Raw genomic sequence first — 24348 nt, 5'->3', positions numbered from 1 at the left:
TTTTTAAATCTGATTTAGCAGTTGGTCAAGTAACGAACACCAAATTGATACTTAATGTAAAGTTACAAAAAAAGGACAAATTGGCAGCACTAATCAATGCACAGTTCAAAATTGAGCTTTTTAGTGGTCCGCAGGTAACGGTTCTGGTTTTCTCCAGTCAACCGGAGTGCAGCAGCCCAAGTGAAGCTAAAAACATGCAACCGATGCACAGGTGGATCCTACTGCTGCTGCTGACCGGATTTCCAGCGGCTGGTCGGGCGGAGGAACTTCTGCTGGAGTTGTCCTGCAGCTCGGACGCGCAGTGCGCCCAATTCGAGCGGGGTCGCTGTGTGGACATGGCCTGCATCTGCACAGCACGTGGCTCCGGGGAGCAGGTGCCCTGTGCGCCGCTGGAGGAGCGGCTCAAGCTGACCAACATTATTGGGGGCACCTGCCCATGTCCCATGCCGAATGCCGTGTGCCACACGCGTTGGGAGCAGTGCCTCTGCTCCGAGGGCTACGTGCCCAGTGAGGACCGCAGGCGATGCCTGCCGCAGGTGGTCCAGCTGGGCGGCAGCTGTGAGTTCCAGCAGCAGTGCCGGCTGGCGGATCGGTTTAGCTCCTGCATTGGCAACCAGTGCCTCTGCCTCAACAATTTCGAGCTCCACGATGGGCATTGTCTGGCCGCTTTGCGTGAGTACACTGGTAGAAATGGCATGGTAACCGCATCAATTCACATTTATTTCCATAGAATCAAGCTGTCTGGAGGACAAGGACTGTGGCAGCTGTGGAGCCTCGATTTGCCTAACCAAGACGAAGAGGTGCGGCTGCTCCAAGAGCTTTGTGCACAACCACAACATGACCAAGTGCATCAAGGGCTCCGCTTACGGCGAGACGTGCGAGCACAGTTCGCCGTGCAAGGTGAACCTGGGAGCCGATGGACAGTGCCTGGATCACCAGTGCGTCTGCCGTTCGACCCACTACCCCAAAAGGGTAGCCAACAAGGTGGCCAAGGATGCGGACGACGACCACGATGATTTCAACAAATTGGAGCAGATCACTTGCGTACCCATCGTGCCGTACGGCGCACTCTGTCGGCATGATCGCGAATGCCGGATGCAGTCCATGGAGCAGGAGAATGCCACAGCATCCACTGGTCATCCCATGGTGTGCAAATGGGGCGAGTGCTCCTGCAGTGAGACCCATCGACTGGAGGACAACAAGTGCGTTTTTGTGGAGAACGCCGCCGCGCATTATCAACTAGGAGGCTTTGTGGCCTTCGTTTGTTTCCAGTTTACAATGATTCTTTATTAGGATGTAGCAAAAAAACGTGTTAAACTTAAATGAATAGATTGAACACACGCTTCACACAGATATCCGTATCCGTATCTGCTTAGAGGCCAATCCTGGCCGGCGTGCGTCGGGGCGTGGCATTGCCCGGTGTGGCGATCTCCTGCTTGGCGGCCAGCTGCTCCTCCCGCTCGGCTGCCTGCTGCTTGCGCTCCTCCATCTCGTGCTGCGCCTTTAGCATCTGCTCCTCCATCTCCTTTAGATGCTCGGCCGCCTGTTTCTTCTTCTCGCGCCCGCTGCGACCGGACTCCTTCACGGAGAAGAACATGGGACCCAACTCCGCCAGCCAATAACCGTCTACAGCGGTGGCGCACTGCATGTATTCCTTGGCGGTCATGATCAGCTCATGATAGACGACATAGTCGGGCGTGGTGCCCAAGCCATACAGCGCAGAGGTGGGATGCAGATGGCAGGGCATGCCCGTACGCAGATTCACATACTCTCCGATGCCCTTGAGCCGGGCCGCCTGGTAGAAGTACGCCGAGCAGATGCACTTCCTCACAATGTCCCAGTCGATGCCGCAGCTTGTTACACTCAGGTTCTGCTGCGTCATGATGTCCTTTAGCTGTTGCCGCACCTCGCGCACCTTTCGCATCGCCTTGATGTGGATAAAGTGATCGTTGCACCAGGACGAACTGTAACTGTGGGTGGAAGGCAAAGAGTTTGTAAATTTCTGGCGGCGATTTGCTGCAATTCTTGGACTTACTTGTTCTGGCGCCACTGCTGATAAACATTGAGGTAGGTCAGGTGATCGGACTCGGGCCGTTGGAACTTCTCACGCACTCCATCCGCCTCCTCCTCGCGGCCCTTTGGGCGGTAGAAGATCGAGGGTACGGACAACATGGAAACAATGATCAGCACCTCGGCACTGCAGCCCATGCGACAGGCGACGATGAGCATCTGGCACTGGGGCGGATCCAGCGGGAACTCGGCCATCTGGCGACCCAGTGTGGTGAGCGCACCAGTGTGATCCAGTGCACCCAGGATCCACAGCTGGTACAGCGAGTTCAGAATGTTATCCTGGGGCGGTGGATCCATGAAGTGGAATTGCAGCAGATCGACAACGCCCAGTGACTTGAGCAGCAGCACTGTGTTGGCCAGATTGGTGCGCTGAATCTCGGGAACGGTGAGGGCCAATAGCTCGTCCTTGTACTGGCGCTGTGTGTACAGGCGGTACGCCTGACCGGGTCCTGTGCGTCCGGCACGACCGCTTCGCTGATTGGCATTGGCCTGCGAGATGGGATAGATCTGCAGGGCGTCCATGCCGATGCGCGGATTGTAGACCTTCAGTTTGCAGTAGCCGGAATCGATCACGTAGATAATGCCGTCGACGGTGAGCGATGTTTCCGCTATGTTCGTGGCCACCACACACTTGCGTACTCCGTCGCCGGATTTCTGAAAGATCTTGGCCTGCAAATCGGACGGCAGTTGCGAATAGATGGGCAGGATGCTTAGTGCCGGCGCATTATCGATCTCCGCCAGCCGCTCCTCCAGCACCTCGCACGTCACCTCAATGTCCTCCTGACCGGGCATAAAGATGAGCATGTCGCCCTCGTTGGGCGTGAGGTGTACCTGCAGCGCCTGCTTCACCGCCGATTCCACGTAATCCTCGCAGGTGTTCTTGCTGAACATCACGTCCACGGGAAAGGTGCGTCCCGGAATGGTGAACGTGGGCACGTTGCCGAAGAAGGTGGCAAACTTGCTCGAGTCCATCGTGGCGGAGGTCACGATCAGCTTGAGGTCATGTCGCCGGGCCACAATCTGAAAGGATAGCGGTTACAGATTTGTAGTACATTGCGCCTTTTCCGTTTGCCATTCGTATCCTAAGTCAAATATAACTAACTGCCCATGGGATTCCGGTGCTGGTGCAGTGGGGGTCACATAACACGGCTAACGGTCACAAATGTGACCCACATCTCGTCCAGCTTTGCGCTGCAGTCGTTGACCCTGCAGTGGGTCAAGGCGTTTCTCCGACTAGGCGCCCTATAAAACTAAATCCTTTCGACTGAGATATACCCTATGGATATTGTCATTCTTTGGAATAAATATGACCAACAGTATATTGTACAACTAATGATAGTAAAACCCCAATAAAACGTCAATAAAATATATTTCAATTAATTTTTTCTTTAAAGTAAAAATAGTATTAATATAAATACAATAACCCCCTTGCATTTACAAGTACTGGGTGCGAAATCCTCGAGATTCTGCGGCTTGTTCTCGCAATTTCGCTCGGATATGTCCTGACTGGAGGTGAATATAGTACAATTAAGCGTACTCACCACGCCGAAAGGAAACGCGAGTGCAAGAGAGAGCCAACGAGATGGCGGTTCGGCTTCATAAGCTTCGGTTTTCACTCGGCTCGTGGTGAATTTTCATGTCTGTTGAGGGAGGGTTGTTACGCTTGATGGGCTTAACAGAGAGGGGGGCTTGCCAGAGGTGAGTTTGAGGCGGACGTGCAAACACACACGTAGGCATTTTCAAGAAACCCGGCGACGAAACGAAGATAAAAAGTTTTGATTTCGAGCTCCGGGGATTTTATGCAGCACATTTAGCGGAATGTTATTCTATTACAGCGATGTTTTCCCATCAATCATTTGATTAATTGATTGTTGTCCCTATTGAAAATCTCACATTGTTGAAGGATACTAGACTAAGACTATTTTAGAAAAATAGGCTTTAAGGGTTGAGATAAATCAGATCATCCAAAACTGGCCAAGGACTCTGAAAATAGTGCGCATAAAATGCCAAACAAGTAGCATTCAAACAATGCCCACACAGAATCCCACATCATGACCTCATTCATTGTCCAATGCCGATTACAATCGAATCCAAAATCCAATTCCAAGCCGATGCCAAGCAAACTGCGCATTAGAAGAACTTTCGCATACAATCCCAGCAACCCCAATTCACCAACCACCCAACCACCCACAGGTCCACAATTTGCAACCCACTCGCAATGCGGTTTATTATGCAGCTTATCTATCTTGCATGTGGAACGCACTTTGGAAGTGGTACGCATGTGGGCGATATATGTATGTACATATGTATGTATGTATGTATGATGCTGTCTGAAATATGGTAAGCATGCGAACACACCATACATACGTAAGGAAGAGAGATGCGGAGAGGAGATAACGGAGTCGTTATCTCCGCTGATGACGTCAGGTGGGCGTTAACGGTAATTACGATAGTCGATGCGATAACCGATATCGTAGAGTGCATATATGCATGGGCGCTTATCGCTGATTTGGCAATAAAAGCGAAATTCCTGAATAGATATTGCATGGATATAAATCACTATAAAATAATCGAAAGCGCAATACCAAATTGAAGGAGTCGTAAATCCCATGAGTACAGTGGATGCACACTAAGTAGAAATCGCTTTAAGGAAATAAAATCAAATGAAAACACTAATATATAACTCATTACTTTATATGTATCAGAGATAGCATTGAAATGAATAAGACACCAGAAACTCAACTGCAACTGCACCTTTCATACTAGTTTATTAAAGATTCAAATCTCGAGACCATACTCTTTAAGTACAGAGCAATTAAAGAGTTTACGATGCCATTTAACTGCAGTTCTATTTTTGCACGTTTCACTATCTGAAAGTCCTATTTTCCGGACGACACGATGGCGATTAACAGTTTAACAGCTTTTATCTCACTTCCCAATCACAATCTCAAGGTCGCTGATAAAACTAGCGTCTCTGTGGTCATGTGTTTTACGAACCCACCCGCTGCTAATCAGGTTAAAATATTGTAAAATTACCAGTTAGACTAAGACTAGTGCAAGTTAGACTCTGACTAAAGATTGCACATAAGTTCTTTTGCGTGAATATGCGATTTAGGCCAGCTGATAGGAGTGCAAATAATATAATACAAATCAACGTTAGACCGCTGAAACTTTCCGCTTCTTTGAATATTTATGGTAGATGACGAATTTACTATTTCATTTGAAAGTTTGGAATCCCATCAGTTGTGTCTAATCTTACTGACTAAGATCACGAGCTTTATTCTATATCTGCACGCTATTTATTCGCTATTGTGCTCGTAGGCCAACTGATACTGCGACTAATTCGATCGAAGTCATAAAATAATATCAGCTAGAGCGCCACCTATGTATGTATGTATGTATATTTGTGTGGGTTGGACAATTTTAGATCCCGATAAGAGCCACTCAAGTTCGGTTTCTTGGCTTTCCATTCAAATAATCGAGTGCACTGCCTTTGTTTAAATGGAAAAGGTGCACAACAATCCGATCTATGTTTATGCTATATGCACTATATATAGGACTCTATAGGGTCACTTGCATATGATCTTATTATAGAAGCAGGAAACGAATTATAATTCGAGCAGATAATGCCCTTAAATATTCCCGATTGTCATTTAATCAACATGAAAACAGAGCGCCAACAATAAAAACAAAAGCAACGGAAAGAACACATCAATATGGGGATTGAAAACATATATATGTATATGTATGTACATACATATATATAATATTATCTCATGTGTGAGATATTGGGTAGGAAATTGCATGCACTTTTGCCAATCAAAAATGCCACGAATTTAAATGAAATAATTGCATTTATTATAGGCACTGTGCCAAAAAAGTTTCACGATGACAACAATCCATTTGCATCTACAAAAACAAGCGATCGTAAACAAGCATGTGAGCATAAACAACAACATATCTAAGTTTATAGGAAATTGCTTGCATTTACTACGGAAAGTTCGTGGTAAATGCAATGAAAAGCCTTCTCAAAGAATCTTAAAAATTTTTAAAATGTTTTGTAACAAAAATGGGTATAAAAAGTTTGTTAAAAAAAAAGGTTTCTTTTTGTTTGCCCACAAAATAATATTATATGTTAGATGCCAAGATTTTGATTGATTATTACTATACTATTGATTGCTATTTAGCCTCCATGGAGGGGAGATGAGCATCGGAGAAGAGGAACCGGCACTAGCCCCCAAAAACAGACTCATCAACCTTGTCGAGATTCGAGATTCGGGCAAACGTTTTCCTGGCGCCAATGGAATCGTGTATATACGTATGTATATCTCTATGCGTGGCAATATAACGACAAACGAAAATACAACAAAAATTCAAACAAAAATAAAACAAAAATACAACAAAAATAAAAGAAAAATACCATATAAATTGCGAATGTACGAGCGTTTGTATGTTGGTAATTAAAAATGCCGCAAATGCAATTTACCGAGCGTTTGCATTGAGGCAAAAGCGTTTTGCTCGAGGTTGCGAATTTGAACATTGGGCTGTTGGGTGGGATGGGTGGCATGGATGTGCGGGCGGTGGGAGTTGGTGGGTGGCGTGTGAGTTATGCGAGTCTGATGAACCGCGGTTTCACTGATCCCGGCGAGACTTCAAAAACGTGGATGGATGTACAAAGTCCATATACAGCAGGCAGTTGTTATTTTTATCATTTCATAAAAAAATATGCACAATGTTATTAAAGTACGGGAAAACATATATATTTAAGTGCGGAAATATAACAAAATATGAAGCAATATTTTCAACTTCTATGGTTTCACCTTGAAGCCCTACTATGAATAAACTGCAATCGGTTCGAGTTGTAAAAATCGAAATTAGAAAAGTCGGCTAAAGTGCAATGTGAAAATGAAAGATTTTAAGCAGAGCAAAAACGAAAAAAAAAAACCATTCGAAAAGTGGGAGTGAAAGAAGGAAGAGAGCGAAACCAGCGGGAGAGTAAGAGAGTGAACCGATTATTGCAGTGTGGTGAGTTTTCAAGATGTTTTTGTTTTTGGTTCGGGCTTTTGGAGGTGTGGCGGCAACAACAATTCGCACGTGTGTGTCTGTGTGTGTATGTGGCGTAGTAGAGAGCAATTTATGGCTTTTTGGCAAAAAACTACGAGCAAAACAAATAAGCCGAAGCGAAGCGCACGATGTAAACAAAACAAGCAAAAATCCGAATAAAGAAACGCAAAAAAACAAACGCAAACGAGTAAAGACAAATGCTCAAAAGCTGCCAGACAGACGACGATCCATTCGAATCGCGAACACAGTCAACACATTTCACTGCATAAATATCAAAACAGTCACGAACCGAATTTGCATTCTTTGTTTTTGGCACCGAGTGCCGCAAACAAGTTGTTGGTTGTTGTGGGCGAAACTGAAAAATACAGCAGAAATTGAAAAAGGAAATCAACAAACTTTTCTTCCATTTGCAGATGGCGAAGGTGAATACACTGTAACCAGTAACAGCGGGAGAGGAGAGAGAAACTGGGAGATAACCAGGGAGAGAGAGTCTGCGAGAGAAGAAGAGAGCAAAAGCCATAGCCAACCGGCGAAACAAACTCAGGCTCTACACTGCGCCAAATTAGACATTGACTACAAATGTACAAATGGTTTAAAACTTATTTTTTATGACATATTCAAATTGCATTAAAAAGCGTTTACAATCGATTGAGAAAGAAAAAGTTGCTTTTCGGTTATACAAATGCATCTCTTATAGGTTTAAATTTGTGTCAGTGTAGTCGCTGGTTTATTTGTCATTGTATTGAGACTTGAACAGCTGTTTGGCAGGTCCTTCCGCCATATGATACCCCCTCACCCCTCCAGCCACCACCCTGCTCTTCAGCAGGAAGCTGATCAGTTTAACCGGCGACTGTTAAAATAACCGAAAACAACAAATAAACGCACATTGGCAGACACTTTTTTTTTTTTTTTTGCATATTTTCATCAATTCTGTCTGTATTTTATTGTTTTTTTTTTATTTCGATTTTGTGCGCGTGTCTCGTTTGCATGACTATAAAATGTCTGAAAATAGCCATAAGAAAACGAGAAAAAAAGGCAGACAGATTATGATTAGTGGAGCGAACGGGGAGGAGCGCTTTAACTTTGAAGTTCCAAATCCAAAAATCTGATTACAGTCGAAATTATGCAGAATGCCATAGATTCCTTGCATATTAACGTTATTTATGTATACGCATCAAAACAGCATGGTTTACTTTATTTAATTTAATATCGCTTATAACAAAAGGGTTTGTTTACGCATATCCACATGCATATATGGGTTAAACGGATTTATTTTCCCCCAATATGCAATTTCATTTTACAAACTATTGTTTAACCGAAATTCAGTTACTCTTTTATAATAAATAAGCTTTAAAGCCTTGACCTGGGGGCATTGTGAGTGCCCATGTGCTTTGATGTTCGATGTTCGTTGTTCGTTGTTCGTGTCGTGTGGCAAACAACCAGAACAACTGGACACCAAACAACACTCAATTGAAAGTGTTCGCCCCGTCCTCCGGCGCTTCTATGTTCTATTGTGTCACCTCCAGGTCATTTTTCCCACTCCAGGCTGTTTTCCACTTTCAGCTGGCTTTATCAGAAAGTGGCAGGCTTGAACTTTGGATGGTCGCCCTTTGAAAACGCCAGTAAATCATCCAATCACCCGTTGAAAAAGTTCCACCCACCACCAAACTACACCTTGCAAAAATGTCAACCCAGTTCGGCATTCCTAACCATTCAAATTAAGAACAACAGATACCTAAAAATTCAAAATTTTTAAATATAATGAGTATATACCATTATAATAATCTATAGTTATATGTTTGGTTAACGTTTTTGATACTTATACATCACAAAATACATCATAATTCCAAATATCCATGTCTGAAATATCCATATTATGAATGTATCTATATTCTGCATTGTTATACAAATATATCAATATCAGGGTATTGAAAACAGTGTGGCAATGAAAGAGGGTAGCAAATTGTATAAAAGAGTCAAACGGATGTCTGAGGAGGGCCGACTGAAGCTCAAAGTCTGGATATTACCAGATTGCGAAGGCATTTGCCGGTAAAATGCGCAAAACGAAGCCTTTAAGTCCCCAAACGAAACGGGTTTCGTTGCCACAGATACTCCACATGCAAATAAATGAATAAATAGATAGATACATATTCATACCCTATATATGTAGATATGTGTGTGAGTATTTAGATAGGTGAATAGTATGTAGATAGTATGTGAGTTTGGCTGAATAAGCGAGTGGATTCCTATTTAGATGGATAGATCGGCGCACGTACGTGGATTCCATTTGTCACTGGGTTCCCAAAGCCTCAACTAAGCCCAGATGACAGTATTATTTATTCGATATTCATTCATTTAAATTTTTTTTTTGTAAATTACTTATGCAACGTGAATCGGAAGACCCGTGCATTTGCACCCACAAAAGGTAAACAAATACAGGTGGTTCGGGCAGCTCAGGTGGCTATTTCTTGTTCTCTCATTATGCGACCACTTGCCAGGGCAAAAATAAAACATTCTTGAGAGCAGACCATAGAATGCTCTTTCCAAAATATATAGACTTCTTTGCACCACACAAAACGCTGATTCAGTCTTGCGATGAGTGAGTGTTATCTTATCAGAAGGTATTTTGAATAAGTACATAATACTCAAAATAAGTACTCGAAATCTCAAAACCAGACAACCACACAAAATTCTTAAAATAAATTCGAGGCGACGGGGAAAATATGCACATGACACACAGGAAAACGTGACGTCGCATTAATACCCTTTAAAATGCATATGTATGTAGTGGTTTTTCGTGGCGCGGAAAAGAAAAAGGCCTAATTTTCGTGATATAAGTGCATTCCTTTTAAATCTCCCTTGAAATTTGTACATAAACCCAAAGATTCAATTTAATAAATAATACGTGGCAGTGCTTAAATATTACTACAAATTTTGCAAACTAATAGTGCACGAAATTAAATTATTTCCCTTAAATTTCTGTTTTTTTTTTTTTTGGAAAAATAACATCTTTTGTGAGGCACTGACCTACACACAAATGCGCTTTTAATTTGATTGCGCAACAAGAGTAAGAGAAACGGGTCTGCAAGGTACATATGTTCATAAAAAAAAGCAAATTGCACTGCAATTATAGAAACTGCAGGTGGTTGAATTGGGAAGAGTACAGCAGCGGTCAAAATGTTAGCGCTCATCAAATAATCAACACTTTAAGGGGGTTTCTTCCGCATTTAAGACGTTAGTTACAGTAAACTCATTTAAGGCGGTCAGTTTTGGGGAAGTCTTTGAATAATAAAATGTTTTTCAAAATCAAGACTATAAGGACCTAAGCTGTACAGTTTAAAAAAAAAAGTGTTTAATTTTTGTGAATTTGTTTTTTTTCTATCTAGTCCTATTTTTGTGCCCGCAGCTGTATTTATGCTGCGTTAGTGGGGCAAGGGGGGGTTCCTGGACCGGCTTCGCTAATTAGACGCTCAAAACGTCCCGTCAATAGACAATAACAATGTTGTGCCACCATTCCCCTCCCCTCTCCAAGCCACTCTTCTCTACTCTCCACTTGGCGATTCTCCACGACGTTTTCCGTCGACTGCCAAGGTTAAAACTATAAATAGATATGGAGAAAAATCGACAACAACAACAACAACAGCGAACGGGCAACAACAAATACAGCGAGTTGCAAATTCTATTTTTAGCTGACGGCAGCGAGACACCGACTGTAAAAAGCGTAGATGAAAAACTTGAAACGAAAACGAGACACGAAAAATAAATAAACTTTTTTCCAAAGCCGAACTCACAATGCTCTTCGACCAAAGAAACCGCAATTGAAATTGGTTATAGAATTGGAATAAAATGAATGAATTATTATTAACCAGATTTGTATTTTGTGTATTTCAATGTATTTGCAATGCATGTTTTAAGTCCATAAAGTATATAAGCTCTTATTTCCACTTTAATGATCTGCAATCTCTAATAAACAACCACCAATGATAAGTTCTTTCGCAAACATTTCAAAGATAAAGATAGAAAAGTTTTCTTTCCTATTTTTAGCGGCCACAAAATTGACCCACTATCACTAAATCTTTAACAGTTTGTTTGGAACGAATAATAAAGGTAGACAAGACATCCTTGGACAGAAAAACATTGCACCTGAGAGTTAAACATTTTAATAATTCGATTATAATGCTTTATAAATGCCTTTAATATATGTAATTACCAACTACTTGCCATATTTACCATGCAACATACGAATGAGATGGCAAAGTGAGCTGGTTGTCCCATACGAAAGATACGAAAAAGTGCTGACCCATAGCATTTTCCGATTCTGTTGCCTCAGCTGGCGGTTTTGGCCCAGTTTAAAGCTTTTGGCAGCACCGGCAATGGGTCAAATTAGAGTGCCCCCCCCCCCTTTGAAGCACCCACAGACGAATGGAACCGATTCGTTTGTACGTGACAACGCACACACACGCACTGCCCAGAGAAAAGGCCACTGACAAAAAAAGATGAGAAGAGGAGGAGAGAAAAAACAAACAATAAAACACACACGCACTCTCGAGAAATCAAACTTGAGGACTACGTCACCACGAAAAGTTTCCACCTCGTCGTGTCTAACCCCCCCTCCCCCCACACACAATTTTCCCCGTCCTCTATCGATCCATTCGATGAAGTGTTTTGTAGTATTAAAAATGTTTGTAGTACACAGGGAGAAACTAATGATTTATGTATGTTGGTCTACAAACCAAAAGTCTCCAAAACTCTTACTCCACAAGTTACCACACATTTTCTCTTCTCTGTAGTAGTTGAATTATTTAAGGGCCAAGTTAGTTGGTATGAAGACAAGGTCTTTGGCCATCTAATTATATGATTATTAGGCTGTGCTGATGCACTTCAATTGGAAGACAAAAAGAAGGGGAATTTAAATGGGCAAAAGCTCGTTAACTGATGTGCGTGATTTCTTGACTCCTTCAGTGTTTAATTACAGCAGAAACTTAATGCTAATTACATACATATGTATGTACGTATGTATGTATGTATGTAGGTGTGCTGCTCGAGTTAATTGAGAAATCAGTTACATTTCTCCAATTGCAATTGTAAAGGTGCATTTCTCAATGGGTGTTCCATTGACAATTCAACCAGTCCAATAGAAATACTCATTTTCATCGAATAGAATTCCAATTTTAAATTGGACATTATTCGAGGCAATTTAATACGACCCAGGCGTCACTGGCAAATATTTGCACAAGCGAAATATTCTAGCGCTGCTAAAAATACAAATATCATTCGTGCTCCCATTTTCAAAGCGAGCTATTTTATTTTTAGGTGCTCCACCGAAACTTGCAATTTTTTTGTATCAATCATTTACGTAGGTCGCATTATTTTTTCAGCTTCCCCTGCAATTTCCGAAAGGCAATCAATTTATTGCACATACGAATTTGCCACCAAGTTTTCCGAATGTCTATGTCTTTGGATTTATTCTAGTATTTGGGAAGAGACAAATTGCGGAAGCAGGAAGAAAATTATATATGTATTTCATTTAGTGATTTTTTTTTATTTACATTTTCAGTTCAAGCCAAGGTAATATAATATATGAATATTGCTATTTACAACCGATAAGTGGAGTTTAAAGGAAACAGTGGGGCAAAATCACATACAAGTTATGAAGGAGAGATGAGCGGTTTTGTTTGGTTAATGCCATTTGTTCCCCACTATCGAGTGTTACCCGTGCTCGATCACATGTCTCACTTTGGGATCGCACAGAATCGTAAACAAACCATTAAGCAATAAACCTCCATTCGCATCAATCAATTCACCTGGCCTGTGACGTATTGCCTAGAATTGGAACGAACGAAAGCCCAGTTAGTAAGGCTCATAATTGGGGGCCATAATGTCGGTTCCAGTTCCAGAAAGGATGTCGCCGCACGAGCCCCACAAGGATCGAAATATTGGCCTAATACTAGCCGCAGAATAGATAATTATTAGTTTGTTTGGCGCATGGTGTGCGGGGAAAGAGAATGGCGAAACAGCATAGCGGAATGCCATACTCACCACAGTTCACAGTTCGGCGGGCGCAGAGAGAGAACCGCAACGAGATTGAGATTGAGATTCCTCTCCGAAATAAACCGGCTTCGATTATAAATAATATTGCTCTCCGTTTATTTATCTTTAGAACCAGTGCCTTGGGTGTCCGAATTCAATAACTATCTTAGTAGTTGCGGTTTGAATTTTTCTAAACTGCAATTTAAAGTTTAATTCGGAGAACATGATTAAATGGTTATTTTTAAAGCTATTTGGGCAACATTACCATTTGAGTAGCGCCAAATTGATCTCTTCTTGGTTTATTTACAATTTGTGAAAAATGAAGACACTATTGTGCCCATGTAAACACGAATTTCATGTTTTGTGCCATTTCAATGAACTGTTATATGAATAGTGGACTAGGATTGCAGTTTTGCGCGCAAGAAAAAAAAATTGTAGTTTCAACTTTTGCGACTATGTGTAAATATCATAAAGGAAACAACAGGTTTTCTAAATATTCGCGGGCTATTAGTTTGCACACTAATAAGTAATATATTACTAATAGTAATATAATAGATATGGACATTGCTTGTGGCTAGTACACAAATAATTTACTTTATGATTAATAAATTAGCATATTGCTAGTCTTTAGCGCTCGAGCGGCAAACTGGTTGTGCTTGTACTTTCGCATACGCTTAATTTTTAAACCATCTTTTGTGCTATGAAAGCCAAAGCTAAGTTTTTATTTGAATCGTAAAGTCATTGCATGTACTGCTGCATTTCGCCCAATGTACTGTAAAGAAATGCAACATTGTAAGCTGACGCTCTCTCGCACTGTTAATGCTCGGTTAACAGTGCGTGAGCAGAGCGAAGAGCGGCGATGGAGAGAGATGAGAGCAAAGACGGCAGAGCTTGGGCAGAGCTCGGGCAGAGGCATATAAAGCGACGTGCCCGAAAACATTTGTATTTGTAAAAAGCAAACCGACGAGCGGATAAGGCGGAATACCTGAAGAGCAGTAGCGAAAAAACACGAAAAGCCAGAAACAGAAACCAAAAACCCAAACCGAAACCGAAACAACTCGAACTTCGTGTGCAGTGTGGCAAACTGAAAAAGAAACTGAAACTGAAACAGAAAACATAAGAAACCGAAAGAAGCAGCCAGCAGCAGCGAATCGAAGCGTAAATAAGCAGAGCAAATTGAAAGGAGCACAAAACAAAAGAAATTTACATAAAAACCAACGCAGACAGCGATATAAAAAAAAAGTTATTCCGGAAAACGCGCGGAAAAGTGCAATTCGAATTTCATTTATTTTTTTTTCGAGTGAAAGTTGGGCGCCACAGGCCCAACAACGCCCACAATGAACCGTTCGAACAGCTTTGTCAGCTCGCTGAAATGGTGGCCACTGCAGGGTCACAACAACCAGCCGGTGGCTCCACCTGCCGGTGGAAACGGCGGCTACTCCCAATCGGCGCCCAGCTCGCCCACCTCCAATTGGCCACCGCCACTGCAGCAGCATCAGAATCCCACAACCGGCACCGCCCACCGCCTACTGCCGCCCAGCGCCCAAAAGAACGGGGTTGGTGGCGGCACCGTGGGCATCACATTCGGCAGCAGTGTGGCGGTGCAAAAGCTGCGCGAATCCAAGTGGTTCAAGCCCGAGGAGCAGCGCATCTTTTGCGCCGTCGTCGAGTGCGGATTTGTGGTCGAGATCCGCAGCAGCGCCGCTGCCGAGGCGGCCGCAGCAAATGCAGCAGCAGCGGCCGCAGCAGCCGCCACCGGTGACAACGACCTCGACGTGGATGCTCTCGAGGAGCTCGACTGCCCACTGACCAACCACCCATCGCCGCCACACAGCCACAGTCACATTCACAACCTCAGTCACAGCCACAGTCAGATTCAAAACCAATCCCAGCGGCTGGTCATACCGCGCAACGGGAGCAGTTTCCTGGAGACGCAGGACGAGAACGAGACGCCAGTCGCCTCCTGGTATGGAATCGTGCTCTGCAAGGTGGCCAAAGGTAAGTGCATCCGAGATAGACACTCGGAGAAAATGTGTGCAATGTCGCTTAATTTCAAGTGCAAACGTTACGAGAATGCGAACAAAATCTATATTTATATTTGTTTCCTGAGTTATTACACTGAGAAATGGTATGGATATAAATAGATCCGAATAGAGCATGTACAATTATTTTGGTCCATTTTCGTTTGGTTCATATCTTTTTGATAAGTAGTGAAAATAAAGCGGCAAAATTAAATTAGTATTAGTATTTAAATTAAATTCCCAGGTTTCGCACTTGAACATTTTTATCAGATCCCAATGAAGGTCATCATAGTTTTTTGCGGTGCACAAAGCAAAGTGATATAGTAACTTCTATATTTTCCAAGTTGAAGACTGATTAGGGGAATTTCCGAATAGTTTTGGGTTGAGGTAAGGGCAAGTTTAAAGGGTTTTATAATTGAGATAAGAGAAAAGGGGGTGGACCCGCTGCTCACTCTTACGTCTTTTGACAAAATCGGCGTCGTAAAAGCTTATCTGTTATCTAAATAACTGTACGATCCCCAACACTTTATTCATATTTCATTATTACGTGCAACAAATCCGTGGTTCTTGATCACATGCACTTTTATATGCAGCAAGTGTTGCTGGCCATTTAAATAACTCTTTGTGTTTTATCTCATTAATATCTTAAGCGTCGTGTGCCCAGTTGTAGAACACAATGTTGATCCCCTAAAAGCCTAATTGTAATTGTTATTGTTTTTATTATTACGCGATTGTACGCTACAGTCGAGGCTCCACTGTGGCTTCCTCTTCTTCAGACGACTGCAATTAAAGTGCAGAATTACCTGCTCAACTTTTTGGGCTGATGATTAATCACAAAACTTCGGACGTCAGAGAGCCATTAAAACTAGTAATCTATGGTTTTTTTTTGGTCGAGAATGTCTGAATTGTAGAATGTCATTCAATAAACAAACAGTACACACATGCGCACTCTCTACAGCGTACACACACACACGCACTCAAGCCAAAGTACCGTGCTTTTATCTAATCGCAAAGAGAATCCAGCGCGAGCAACAACAATAACACTAAAGAGCTTATCAAACGCAACGCTGGCAGCGCAGTCGAAGTCAACTGCGGCAGCGGCCATTCACAATGCTGCGCCGACAGCTGCTAGAACATTCCAAACTTTCAAGCCCAAAAAACCCCTAAAACGAAGCTGAAAACATAAGAGGTGAAAAATGTAGACGAGAAGAGGGGAGAAAAGTAGATATTAAACAAACCGCACCGTAAAGAGTTGAAAAGCGTAGACTTATGCACGTGCGTTTACCACAGTTCACTGTACCAATAGTACGCTACAGTAAAAACGAGCTAGCAATGATTAGTGGTTAATCCGGCAGGACAATGGGAAAACTTAAGAGGAAGAGAAAACTTAAAAAGATGTGAAAGATAATGGTTGCGCAGCCGGGTCTTCACTGTGTGTGAGTGTATGTGTGTGCGTGAGAGTTGGGTGGCACATGGTGAGTTTCAGCTGCGGAGCACCACATACTCACCACGCCCACACGACTGTTGCATCTCGTGTGCCGGTCTAAAAACACACCACACTTTGCATATGCAACACAGCAATGGCCGCAAAAATAGTGGTGCTCTTAAAGATATGAATATTATGATTTTAAATTTTACGATTCTACGAAGTACTTTAATTTTATTTATTTTAAAGAAAGCAATAATATTTATTAATCTAATATGAATAATTTTCCAATAACGCACCAAAACAACATTTATGCTTGAAAAATATATTGATGGATTAGCACAATTGATTGATTTCGTCCCAATGGGCCTCTGAGAATACGAATATCGCGAAAGCAAGTTGCCAAGGGGCCCACTTTTGATTCACCTTGAAGATAATGCGTGACCGTGCTTCAGAGCCATTACCTTAACCGTTATTTATACGTATGTAGGAAGTGCAAGTACACAGTATGTGAATATGTAAATGTTTGCGATAATGAAAGCTGTTTTTCTGGCCGGCCAAAGGGCTCAGCGCAGCACAATCAATAAAACGCTGCACATTCTGCCGCTAATCGCTCTCCCTGCCACTTGGGGCAGCCACCAATCGTTGTCCAAAGGCAAATTACCCGATTACTATATGTACATATGTAGGTAGTATATATATTTTCAAATAGCCAAAGAAGTGAAAATCGGGCCTTGCGCATGCGTGCTTATCAACGATATTTACAATGGAACGAACCCATGACACCAACAACAACAACAACAGCAACTCGCCACCTTATTTTCTATTCTGAAATCTGACGGGCAGTATCAAGTTTGATTGATTATCTAGCATTAGAAAGCGTTACAGATAAGCAAATAGACAGTAAACACATAAATATATTGAGCGACTCTTTAAAAAGAAACAGGTGACTTAGGTTTACTTTGATTCAACAGTGAGAAATTTGATATAAAACCTATCGAAATGATCGAAAAATTATCGAAATGAAATTCAGGTTATTTTTCCCGCGATTCATTTAATCATCTTTGTTTGCCGGTGCTCTGGGTAAAAACTAATGAAGCTCATGAAAGTAAATGGTTAACTCTAATTGGCTTAAGTAATTTGCATATTAAAATATGCACTTAGTTTTAATTATGCACTAATTGGATTTTCGTTGAAAATGCATTTACATATGGAACGTTCGAATAAAAAGAAGGCAAATGTACGTTCCTAATGGAATGTAATTAGTAAGATAATGGGGAACTATAGAGTTCGCTTTCAAAATTACTGCCACAAGCGGGGCACAAAGCAAAGCGGTGAGCCAATCATCGAGTCAGCCACCCACAAAGTGCTCTAAACAATTTAAAAGGCCTGCAAATTGGTTGAACATGGCAGCAAACGAACGTCAACAATAATGTGTATTATAATCAAGTCGAAAAATACCATTAGAGCGGGAAGAAGCAGAGGCGGCCGAGTGTAAAATCCAAAGGAGTGCTAATTATTGCATGGCACTTAATTCACAAATGCTATAACGAATTGTGCAATCAGCAATTCGAGCGGCAGAGCCAGAGACCCATGATCATCCTGGTTGCCAGTGATTATGTCACCTGGAACTCCCAAAGAGGAGTTTCCAGACTAACCGACTTTCAAGAAGGAAGAGGTTTTCTGATCTATTATATCGCTTACTTATAGAGGTGTGTTTACCTTTTATCACCTAGTAACTCGCAGTTTTTATATTTGTTCTGTGCAAGATCTTTCGATCGCCGATTGAGTATCGAAAGCAATTGAATATTATTATTAACTGATTTGTTTTGCATTCCGGCATACACAAATGTGTGCGCACATACATATACATATGCGTATATCGGAATGCATTTATATGCTGTGCACCTGTTTTGGTAAATTGTCTGAATTGATGTTAATGGAATTGCATGCACACGTCTAATTGTATTTCCAATGTTTTCCAAATCGATTGCAGACAATAAACCCAAGCCGGAGACCATCGAGATATTTTCTGTGAAAATACGTGAGAATGGCACATACAAGCTCATCAAGATGCAGCTGGCGGATATCTGGAGTCACGGATGGGAGCTGCGCATCAACAACTTTGCCGACAAGGAGAAGGTGCCACACAACGAGAAGGACATACGCAATCAGGTGAGCTTTTAATTTGGCAATATATGCAGATATTAAGCCAAAGTAATCTATATTGTTATGCATCTCAAGTGGGGAGTTATGGGCTTGTAAAGTGACTAAACCAATTTGATTTACTTGCAGGTGTCGGTGGCGCGCAAAGCCAAGCAGAGTTTGTGGAACAACAATAAGCATTTCGTTTACTGGTGCCGCTACGGAAGTCGTCAGCAGGATCTGCGGAAGCGACAGGTAACGACGAGTGCCAATCACGTGCTGCTGCACCTGATCAATTGATAAGTCAGGCGAGGAGTCAGCCGGCGATAATATATCATCTGGCCCAGGAAAAAATAGAGAAGAATGAGAAATAGAAGCGATTGAAGCGCCGACACAGAAACCCATCCTTTTCCTGCTCCTGCTACTCCTGCTACTGCACCATCCACCTACCCCACCCCCCGCCATCCAAACTGTGCATTGATTGTTGTAGTTGCAGCAGCAAAAAAAAAAACGGAACTAAAAATTCCTCCAAAGCAATGTAAAAACATGAGAAAAAACCCACACACACCGACCAAATCATCATACTCAAAACGAAGTACGCAACGTCAACTAAAAAACGAACTGAGGGAACCGGAAAAAAAGAACCATTTACTTTTCTAGGGCCCCGATCTATATACATCTATATGCACAACCATTATCAATCCAACTACCGATTCATGCTTGCTTTGCTCATACAAAATTCGCCAAAAGAAAACCCTGAGAATTTTCCCCAAGCTGAAAAATGCATCCAACCACTTTATCCACATTTTGCGTAAAACTCGATCGATCATCTTTCTACCGAACTGAAGGCTTTATTACTAGATTGATTCTAGTTTCTAGATGCTAGACATGTATATTTTTTTTGTTTAAGACTGCAAACTGCCCATTTAATGTTGATGATGTGTTAATTAATATGTGTGCCACCAAAAGTCGTGAGCCTGCTTTTTCGATTTACCATTTCGTCAAGATAGAAGCTCCTCTTGATTTTCTCCCTCTCAACCCAATTTCAGTTAGATTTTCCGGCTTCAAGGGCCCAGGAACGTTGAGTTTCCCAGCATATTGGTGGGCTCAATGTCTGGGTAAATTGTACTGGATTATCTGTGAAATGCGAGTGAAATGCGAGATGGGCAAAATGTGGCGAAGATCGGGGAAGTGGGCCATGGCTGCCATTGGGGCACCTAACCAACTGAAACCTCCTATTCTTGCGGCATTTATATATATGTATATATATTTAGCCATATATTTCTGCCACCTCATCGCCAGCAGAGACGTACGTATTTTCTGTTTGTACCCCGTGTCTTACAATCGAATCTATATTGCATTACAGATGTCGGAGTGCGTGAAATGGGGCAGCGTGGGCATGAATGCGGGCATGCTGTTGGTGCTCAATAATCGGCAGAAATGCCATTCCCACTCCAAGTAGGATCCCCTTCTCCTTGAGTTTCCATTTCAAAATCCGCAAACACAGAACATTGAAGTCGACGTACAAGTATTAATGTTAAATTCGGATGATAAGATAATTTATGGCTTAAGAGCGCCAAGGGCGGTGGAAAAAAACCAAAATGCAAATACGCGTATTAAAGTGCAAAGATAGCAAGGAAAATTCACATCAGGGCGAGGGCTTTCTTTTTTTTTTGGCAGTATTATAATAATTATAGTAACTATCTATAATAATAATAATAATGGCAATTTAGAGCAAAGCCAGCGAATCATGCGTCACAATATACGTCACACCCCCGCCCACAATTATGAATATGATGAATAATAATAAGCTGTTGCAACTGAAGCTGCAATTAACAATTTATAGAAAATACTTTTGTATTTGCTAAAACAACCATTGTTGTTGCTACATGATGGCACAGAACGAGAGAGAGAGACACACACACACACATATACTGTGAAATTCGAAAAGACTTATTAAATATTTGTTTGTTTTTTTTTTCGTCCTAACTTTTTGTTTTCCATGTGATTATATATTTATATACATTGTGAAAATGGCAAAGCATCTTATGCAAGGCAACCTTTTTTGTTTTCTTTGTTATTTAAGCGTAATTAAGTAATACCCATTAAATATATATATATATATATATCGAGCGAACGACCGACCGCTCCGCGTAGCCAGCTTAATAATTTACCAATCTAGCATTGTAAAACAATCAAAAACATTCGAAATGTTTCGTTATGTATTTAGCGTAGGAAAACCCAAAACAGCAACTTCGACGACGACGACGACAGAAAGCACACAGAATTTCTAAGCAAAAATGGCCTCTGCATTGGCCCCATAAATATTTTTGTACATAAGGAACTGAAATGGACGCTCCACGGACTCTGCATATACGTAATAATCAAAATCAAAGAGGATGCAAGCACACACAAAAGATTTACAAAGTAACAAAAAACAAAAAACAAAAAAAAAAAGAAAGAAAGAAAAAAAACAAAAGAAAATCATCGCTAGTTTGTAAGCTATATATACATATATATACATACATTATTACTTATTCTGTTTAAGTTTTGTCTTTTCTAAGCAATTTATAAAGTATTTATGGTAGTTCGTATATACATATAAATTTGAATATGAAACGTTTGTAAAATGCTTTATATTGATATTATTATTAAATGTTTACCAACGCATACAACAAAATAAAACGAATATCGTGTTTCTTATTAAGGAAACGGTCGAAATCAAGGTAATTACACAGCATACTATAGTATTCTTTTAATAATACTTAATGGGCTATTCAATGGATCGTTTTGAAATCATTAAATGGCACTTCACTTCACACCTTGACATTACTAGCGATTCATTATCGAATAGATAAAAGTATCAACTTTCCTATTAACTTTAGATAAGCGAATGTCTAGTTGAGCAGCAAAATGGAGCTAATAATCGAGCTAATTGAGAAAACAAAAGACCCCAAGGAACGCTATGCGAAGGTATGGAGCACTTGGTGGCCAGCAGCCGGCAACTCACCTCTCGCAGCAATCCGAAGAGCACGTCGGTGGACAGGGATCGCTCGTGGGCCTCGTCCATGATGATGGCGGCGTAGCTGTCCAGTTCCGGATCCCGCAGACTCTCGCGGAGCAGGATACCATCCGTCATGTACTTGATGACCGTGCGCTCCGACGTGCAGTCCTCGAAACGGATGGCATAGCCCACGTCCTCGCCTGGAAGCAGAGAGGAATAGGAATTTAGTTTTGGGCAGTAGAGAGTGCGTTCAATGTCAGCCTACCCAGCTGGGTGTCCATCTCGTCGGAGACACGCTTGGCCACCGACATGGCGGCCACACGACGCGGCTGCGTGCAACCGATCATGCCACGCTTGCTGTAGCCATCCTCGTGAAGGTACTGGGTGAGCTGCGTGGTCTTGCCGCTGCCCGTTTCGCCCACGATGATGATCACCGAGTTCTCGCGGATAACATTGAGCAGCTCTTGGCGTGAGGCGAACACGGGCAGGAAGCGGCGCTGCTCCGAGATGGTCTTTTTGCGCGAGAAGTCGCTCTTGCCGCCCGTCTCCTGGTCGCGCATGTGATCGGCGAACTTCTGGTCCTTGCGATAGTCGGCCGTGTCCTTGTCCTTGTCGAAACGCGCATCGTCGTCGTCCTGCGGCCGCTGTACACCCATGATGTTGCCCAGCTTGGTGCCGCTCAGCTCCCAGTGCTTCTTCTGCGCCTTGCGTCGCTCCTTTTGCTCCCGATAGTTGCGCACCAGGGCGCTGCCCTTTCGCGCCAGCAACGCCATATCCGAGGTGGGATCCTTGACGGGCACCACCGGCTCCGGCTGCTTGGTGAACACGATGCGACCGTCGAGGAACGGCGGTATTATGTGATGCACCAGGAGATGCACACGCTCCAGCGCCTCCTCATCGAAATCGTCGTTAACGCTGATCGATGTGACCACGCCCGAGGTGAGCATGCGGTTGCGCTCCCACAGCTCGTTGTCGCGGTTATTCTGGCGCTGCTGAGCGCTGATTCTCTTTGTTCGCTTCTGCTCCAGCTGCTCCTCGCGCTTGCGAAAGTACTCGGAGTTGGCGCCGCCAAATGGATTGTTCTCGTCGTCGTAGCCCTCGTCAATGTTGTACCACTCGCGGTCGAGGCGACGCTGCTCCTCCTCCCACAGATCCAGCGACTCCGGATCCTCGCCCCAGGGCGTCGCGCCGCTTCGCTTGCGATCGTGGGCCCACTGATTGTAGCGATGCGCTGGCGTTGGCCGGGCAGTGTCATCTTGGCGTCCGTGAAGTCGCCGGCTACCACCGCTCCTCACTGACCACTCACGCGACTGACTGCCGTGGCGTCTGGGCGTGGGCATGTCCCAGTCGGACTTGCGCTGGCTAAACTCGCCGTCCTCGTCGTCCCATGAGCTATTGGATACGCCGCCGCCACTGCCGCCTGGCGTGCCCGGCTCTCGCGGCGTGTGAACACTGCGCTCGGACATGGAGCGATCACGTCCGCGATCCCGATCCCGGCTGCGGTGCCGATCGTGCTCCCGTCCCCTGTCTCTGTGGTGGCGCCTGTCGCGGTCACGATCCCGCTCTCTGTCTCTTTCCCGGCGTCGATCACGATCCCAGTCGCGATCCCGGTCCCTGCCCTCCGATGTGGTGCTGACTGGGCCGCGTTTTCTGTCCCGCTGGATGTGCTCGCGCAGACGTTCGCGTGCCTTCTCGGAAACGCCGCCGGTGTGCGAGGGCGTCTCGTCCTTGTGCTCTCGCAGCTGGCCGCGCAGCTTCTCGAAGCTCTTGGTGTCCGGTTTCTTGAAGGCGAACTCACTTGAGCCGGCGGAGGCGTTTGCCTGCGGCGTGGAGCTCCCACCGCCAGTGTCATCGAATTCGCTGTCCTGGAAGGAAATCAGTCGCTCCGATCGCTCCTTCTCGGCACGCCGCTTGGCCGCCAGCTTGTCCAGGCCCAGCAGCGATCCCTGCGGCACCTTGAATCCACCTCCTCCGCCGGCGCTTTGCTTTTCGCCGGAATCCTTGGGCTTTCGGATGACCAGGCCGCCACGCGTCTCCTGGCCGGCGGTGCCCTCCAGCCGGTGGACACCAGACTCGTCGTCGTCGGACATCCTGTGCTGCTGGCCAAGTGCTGGTTAGTGTGCTGCTCCTTGGCTTTTTCGCGAATCCTCCTCGTTGCCGCAAAAACGATTCATTCGCGTTGGCGTTCTTGGGCACAGCTGATGTGCGGGGTTGCCATTCCGCTGAAATTGCTGGACGGCTGTGATGCCACTCTGGCTGCATTGTAGCAAAACTAAAGCTTTTTCGATGGCTTGTAAATAACATTTGTAATCATAAAATAAAACAACATTTTGCCAAGCAAATAGCGTTTGCTTGATAGTGTCTGGTCTATTAAGGTTACAATATGTATGTGCGCATGTTTTCTAGCCACTTTCAACAAATTAAATGAAATAAAAGGTTTTTCAAAAGGTGACTTCGTTGAATTATATATTGTCAAGTGATGATATTTTAATTGTTTAAATTTATTGGTAGAACGTGAAACCGCGTAGTAAAATGTTCGGCTGCTTTTTAAACAGAACAATTAATCTTTTTAAACGAACCAAAAATTT

At 43.4% G+C, this 24348-nt stretch overlaps 3 protein-coding genes across 6 annotated transcripts; 2 read left to right on the top strand and 1 right to left on the bottom strand.

Moving 5' to 3' along the window:
• Positions 1-120: 120 nt before the first annotated feature.
• On the top strand, positions 121-1353 carry LOC120457377 (tenascin). Its single transcript, XM_039644915.2, has 2 exons — positions 121-672; positions 731-1353. Exons 1-2 carry the CDS (start codon positions 195-197, stop codon positions 1291-1293), a joined length of 1041 nt encoding a protein of 346 aa, XP_039500849.1. The 5' UTR covers positions 121-194; the 3' UTR covers positions 1294-1353.
• A 19-nt stretch (positions 1354-1372) lies between these two features.
• Positions 1373-23988, bottom strand: LOC120457376 (pre-mRNA-splicing factor ATP-dependent RNA helicase PRP16). Of its 2 annotated transcripts, XM_039644912.2 has the most exons (4): positions 22026-23985; positions 21767-21960; positions 2036-3090; positions 1373-1970 (listed from the first exon to the last, which is right to left on the bottom strand). In XM_039644912.2, exons 1-4 carry the CDS (start codon positions 23848-23850, stop codon positions 1373-1375), a joined length of 3672 nt encoding a protein of 1223 aa, XP_039500846.1. In that variant the 5' UTR covers positions 23851-23985. The 2 variants fall into 2 exon arrangements, with proteins under 2 accessions (XP_039500846.1, XP_039500848.1); XM_039644914.1 differs by lacking the exons at positions 1373-1970; positions 2036-3090 and adding an exon at positions 12656-12957 and having other exon boundaries at positions 22026-23988.
• On the top strand, positions 14100-21217 carry LOC120457378. Of its 3 annotated transcripts, none has more exons than XR_005616943.2 (4): positions 14100-15162; positions 18608-18786; positions 18907-20065; positions 20123-21217. XR_005616943.2 is itself a non-coding variant. In XM_039644916.2 (4 exons), the coding sequence occupies exons 1-4, from the start codon at positions 14502-14504 to the stop codon at positions 20216-20218; spliced, it is 1041 nt and encodes a 346-aa protein (XP_039500850.1). In that variant the 5' UTR covers positions 14100-14501; the 3' UTR covers positions 20219-21217. The 3 variants fall into 3 exon arrangements, 2 of the variants coding, with proteins under 2 accessions (XP_039500850.1, XP_039500851.1); XM_039644916.2 differs by having other exon boundaries at positions 18907-19011; XM_039644917.2 differs by having other exon boundaries at positions 18907-19011; positions 19806-21217.
• Positions 23989-24348: the final 360 nt, after the last annotated feature.

This window comes from Drosophila santomea, chromosome X (genome assembly GCF_016746245.2).
Source record: "Drosophila santomea strain STO CAGO 1482 chromosome X, Prin_Dsan_1.1, whole genome shotgun sequence".
Lineage (NCBI taxonomy): Eukaryota > Metazoa > Arthropoda > Insecta > Diptera > Drosophilidae > Drosophila > Drosophila santomea.
This window is presented reverse-complemented; position numbering and strand designations above follow the sequence as displayed.

Coding starts and splice junctions, on each gene's coding strand:
- LOC120457378 (XM_039644916.2), top strand. CDS start 14,502: ATGAACCGTTCGAACAGCTTTGTCAGCTCGCTGAAATGGTGGCCACTG. Junction 15,163..18,607: donor GCTCTGCAAGGTGGCCAAAG/GTAAGTGCATCC, acceptor AATCGATTGCAG/ACAATAAACCCAAGCCGGAG. Junction 19,012..20,122: donor AGGATCTGCGGAAGCGACAG/GTAACGACGAGT, acceptor ATTGCATTACAG/ATGTCGGAGTGCGTGAAATG.
- LOC120457377 (XM_039644915.2), top strand. CDS start 195: ATGCAACCGATGCACAGGTGGATCCTACTGCTGCTGCTGACCGGATTT. Junction 673..730: donor GCATTGTCTGGCCGCTTTGC/GTGAGTACACTG, acceptor TTATTTCCATAG/AATCAAGCTGTCTGGAGGAC.
- LOC120457376 (XM_039644912.2), bottom strand. CDS start 23,850: ATGTCCGACGACGACGAGTCTGGTGTCCACCGGCTGGAGGGCACCGCC. Junction 3,091..21,766: donor TCTTCGGATTGCTGCGAGAG/GTGAGTTGCCGG, acceptor CTATCCTTTCAG/ATTGTGGCCCGGCGACATGA. Junction 1,971..2,035: donor CAGCAGTGGCGCCAGAACAA/GTAAGTCCAAGA, acceptor TTCCACCCACAG/TTACAGTTCGTCCTGGTGCA.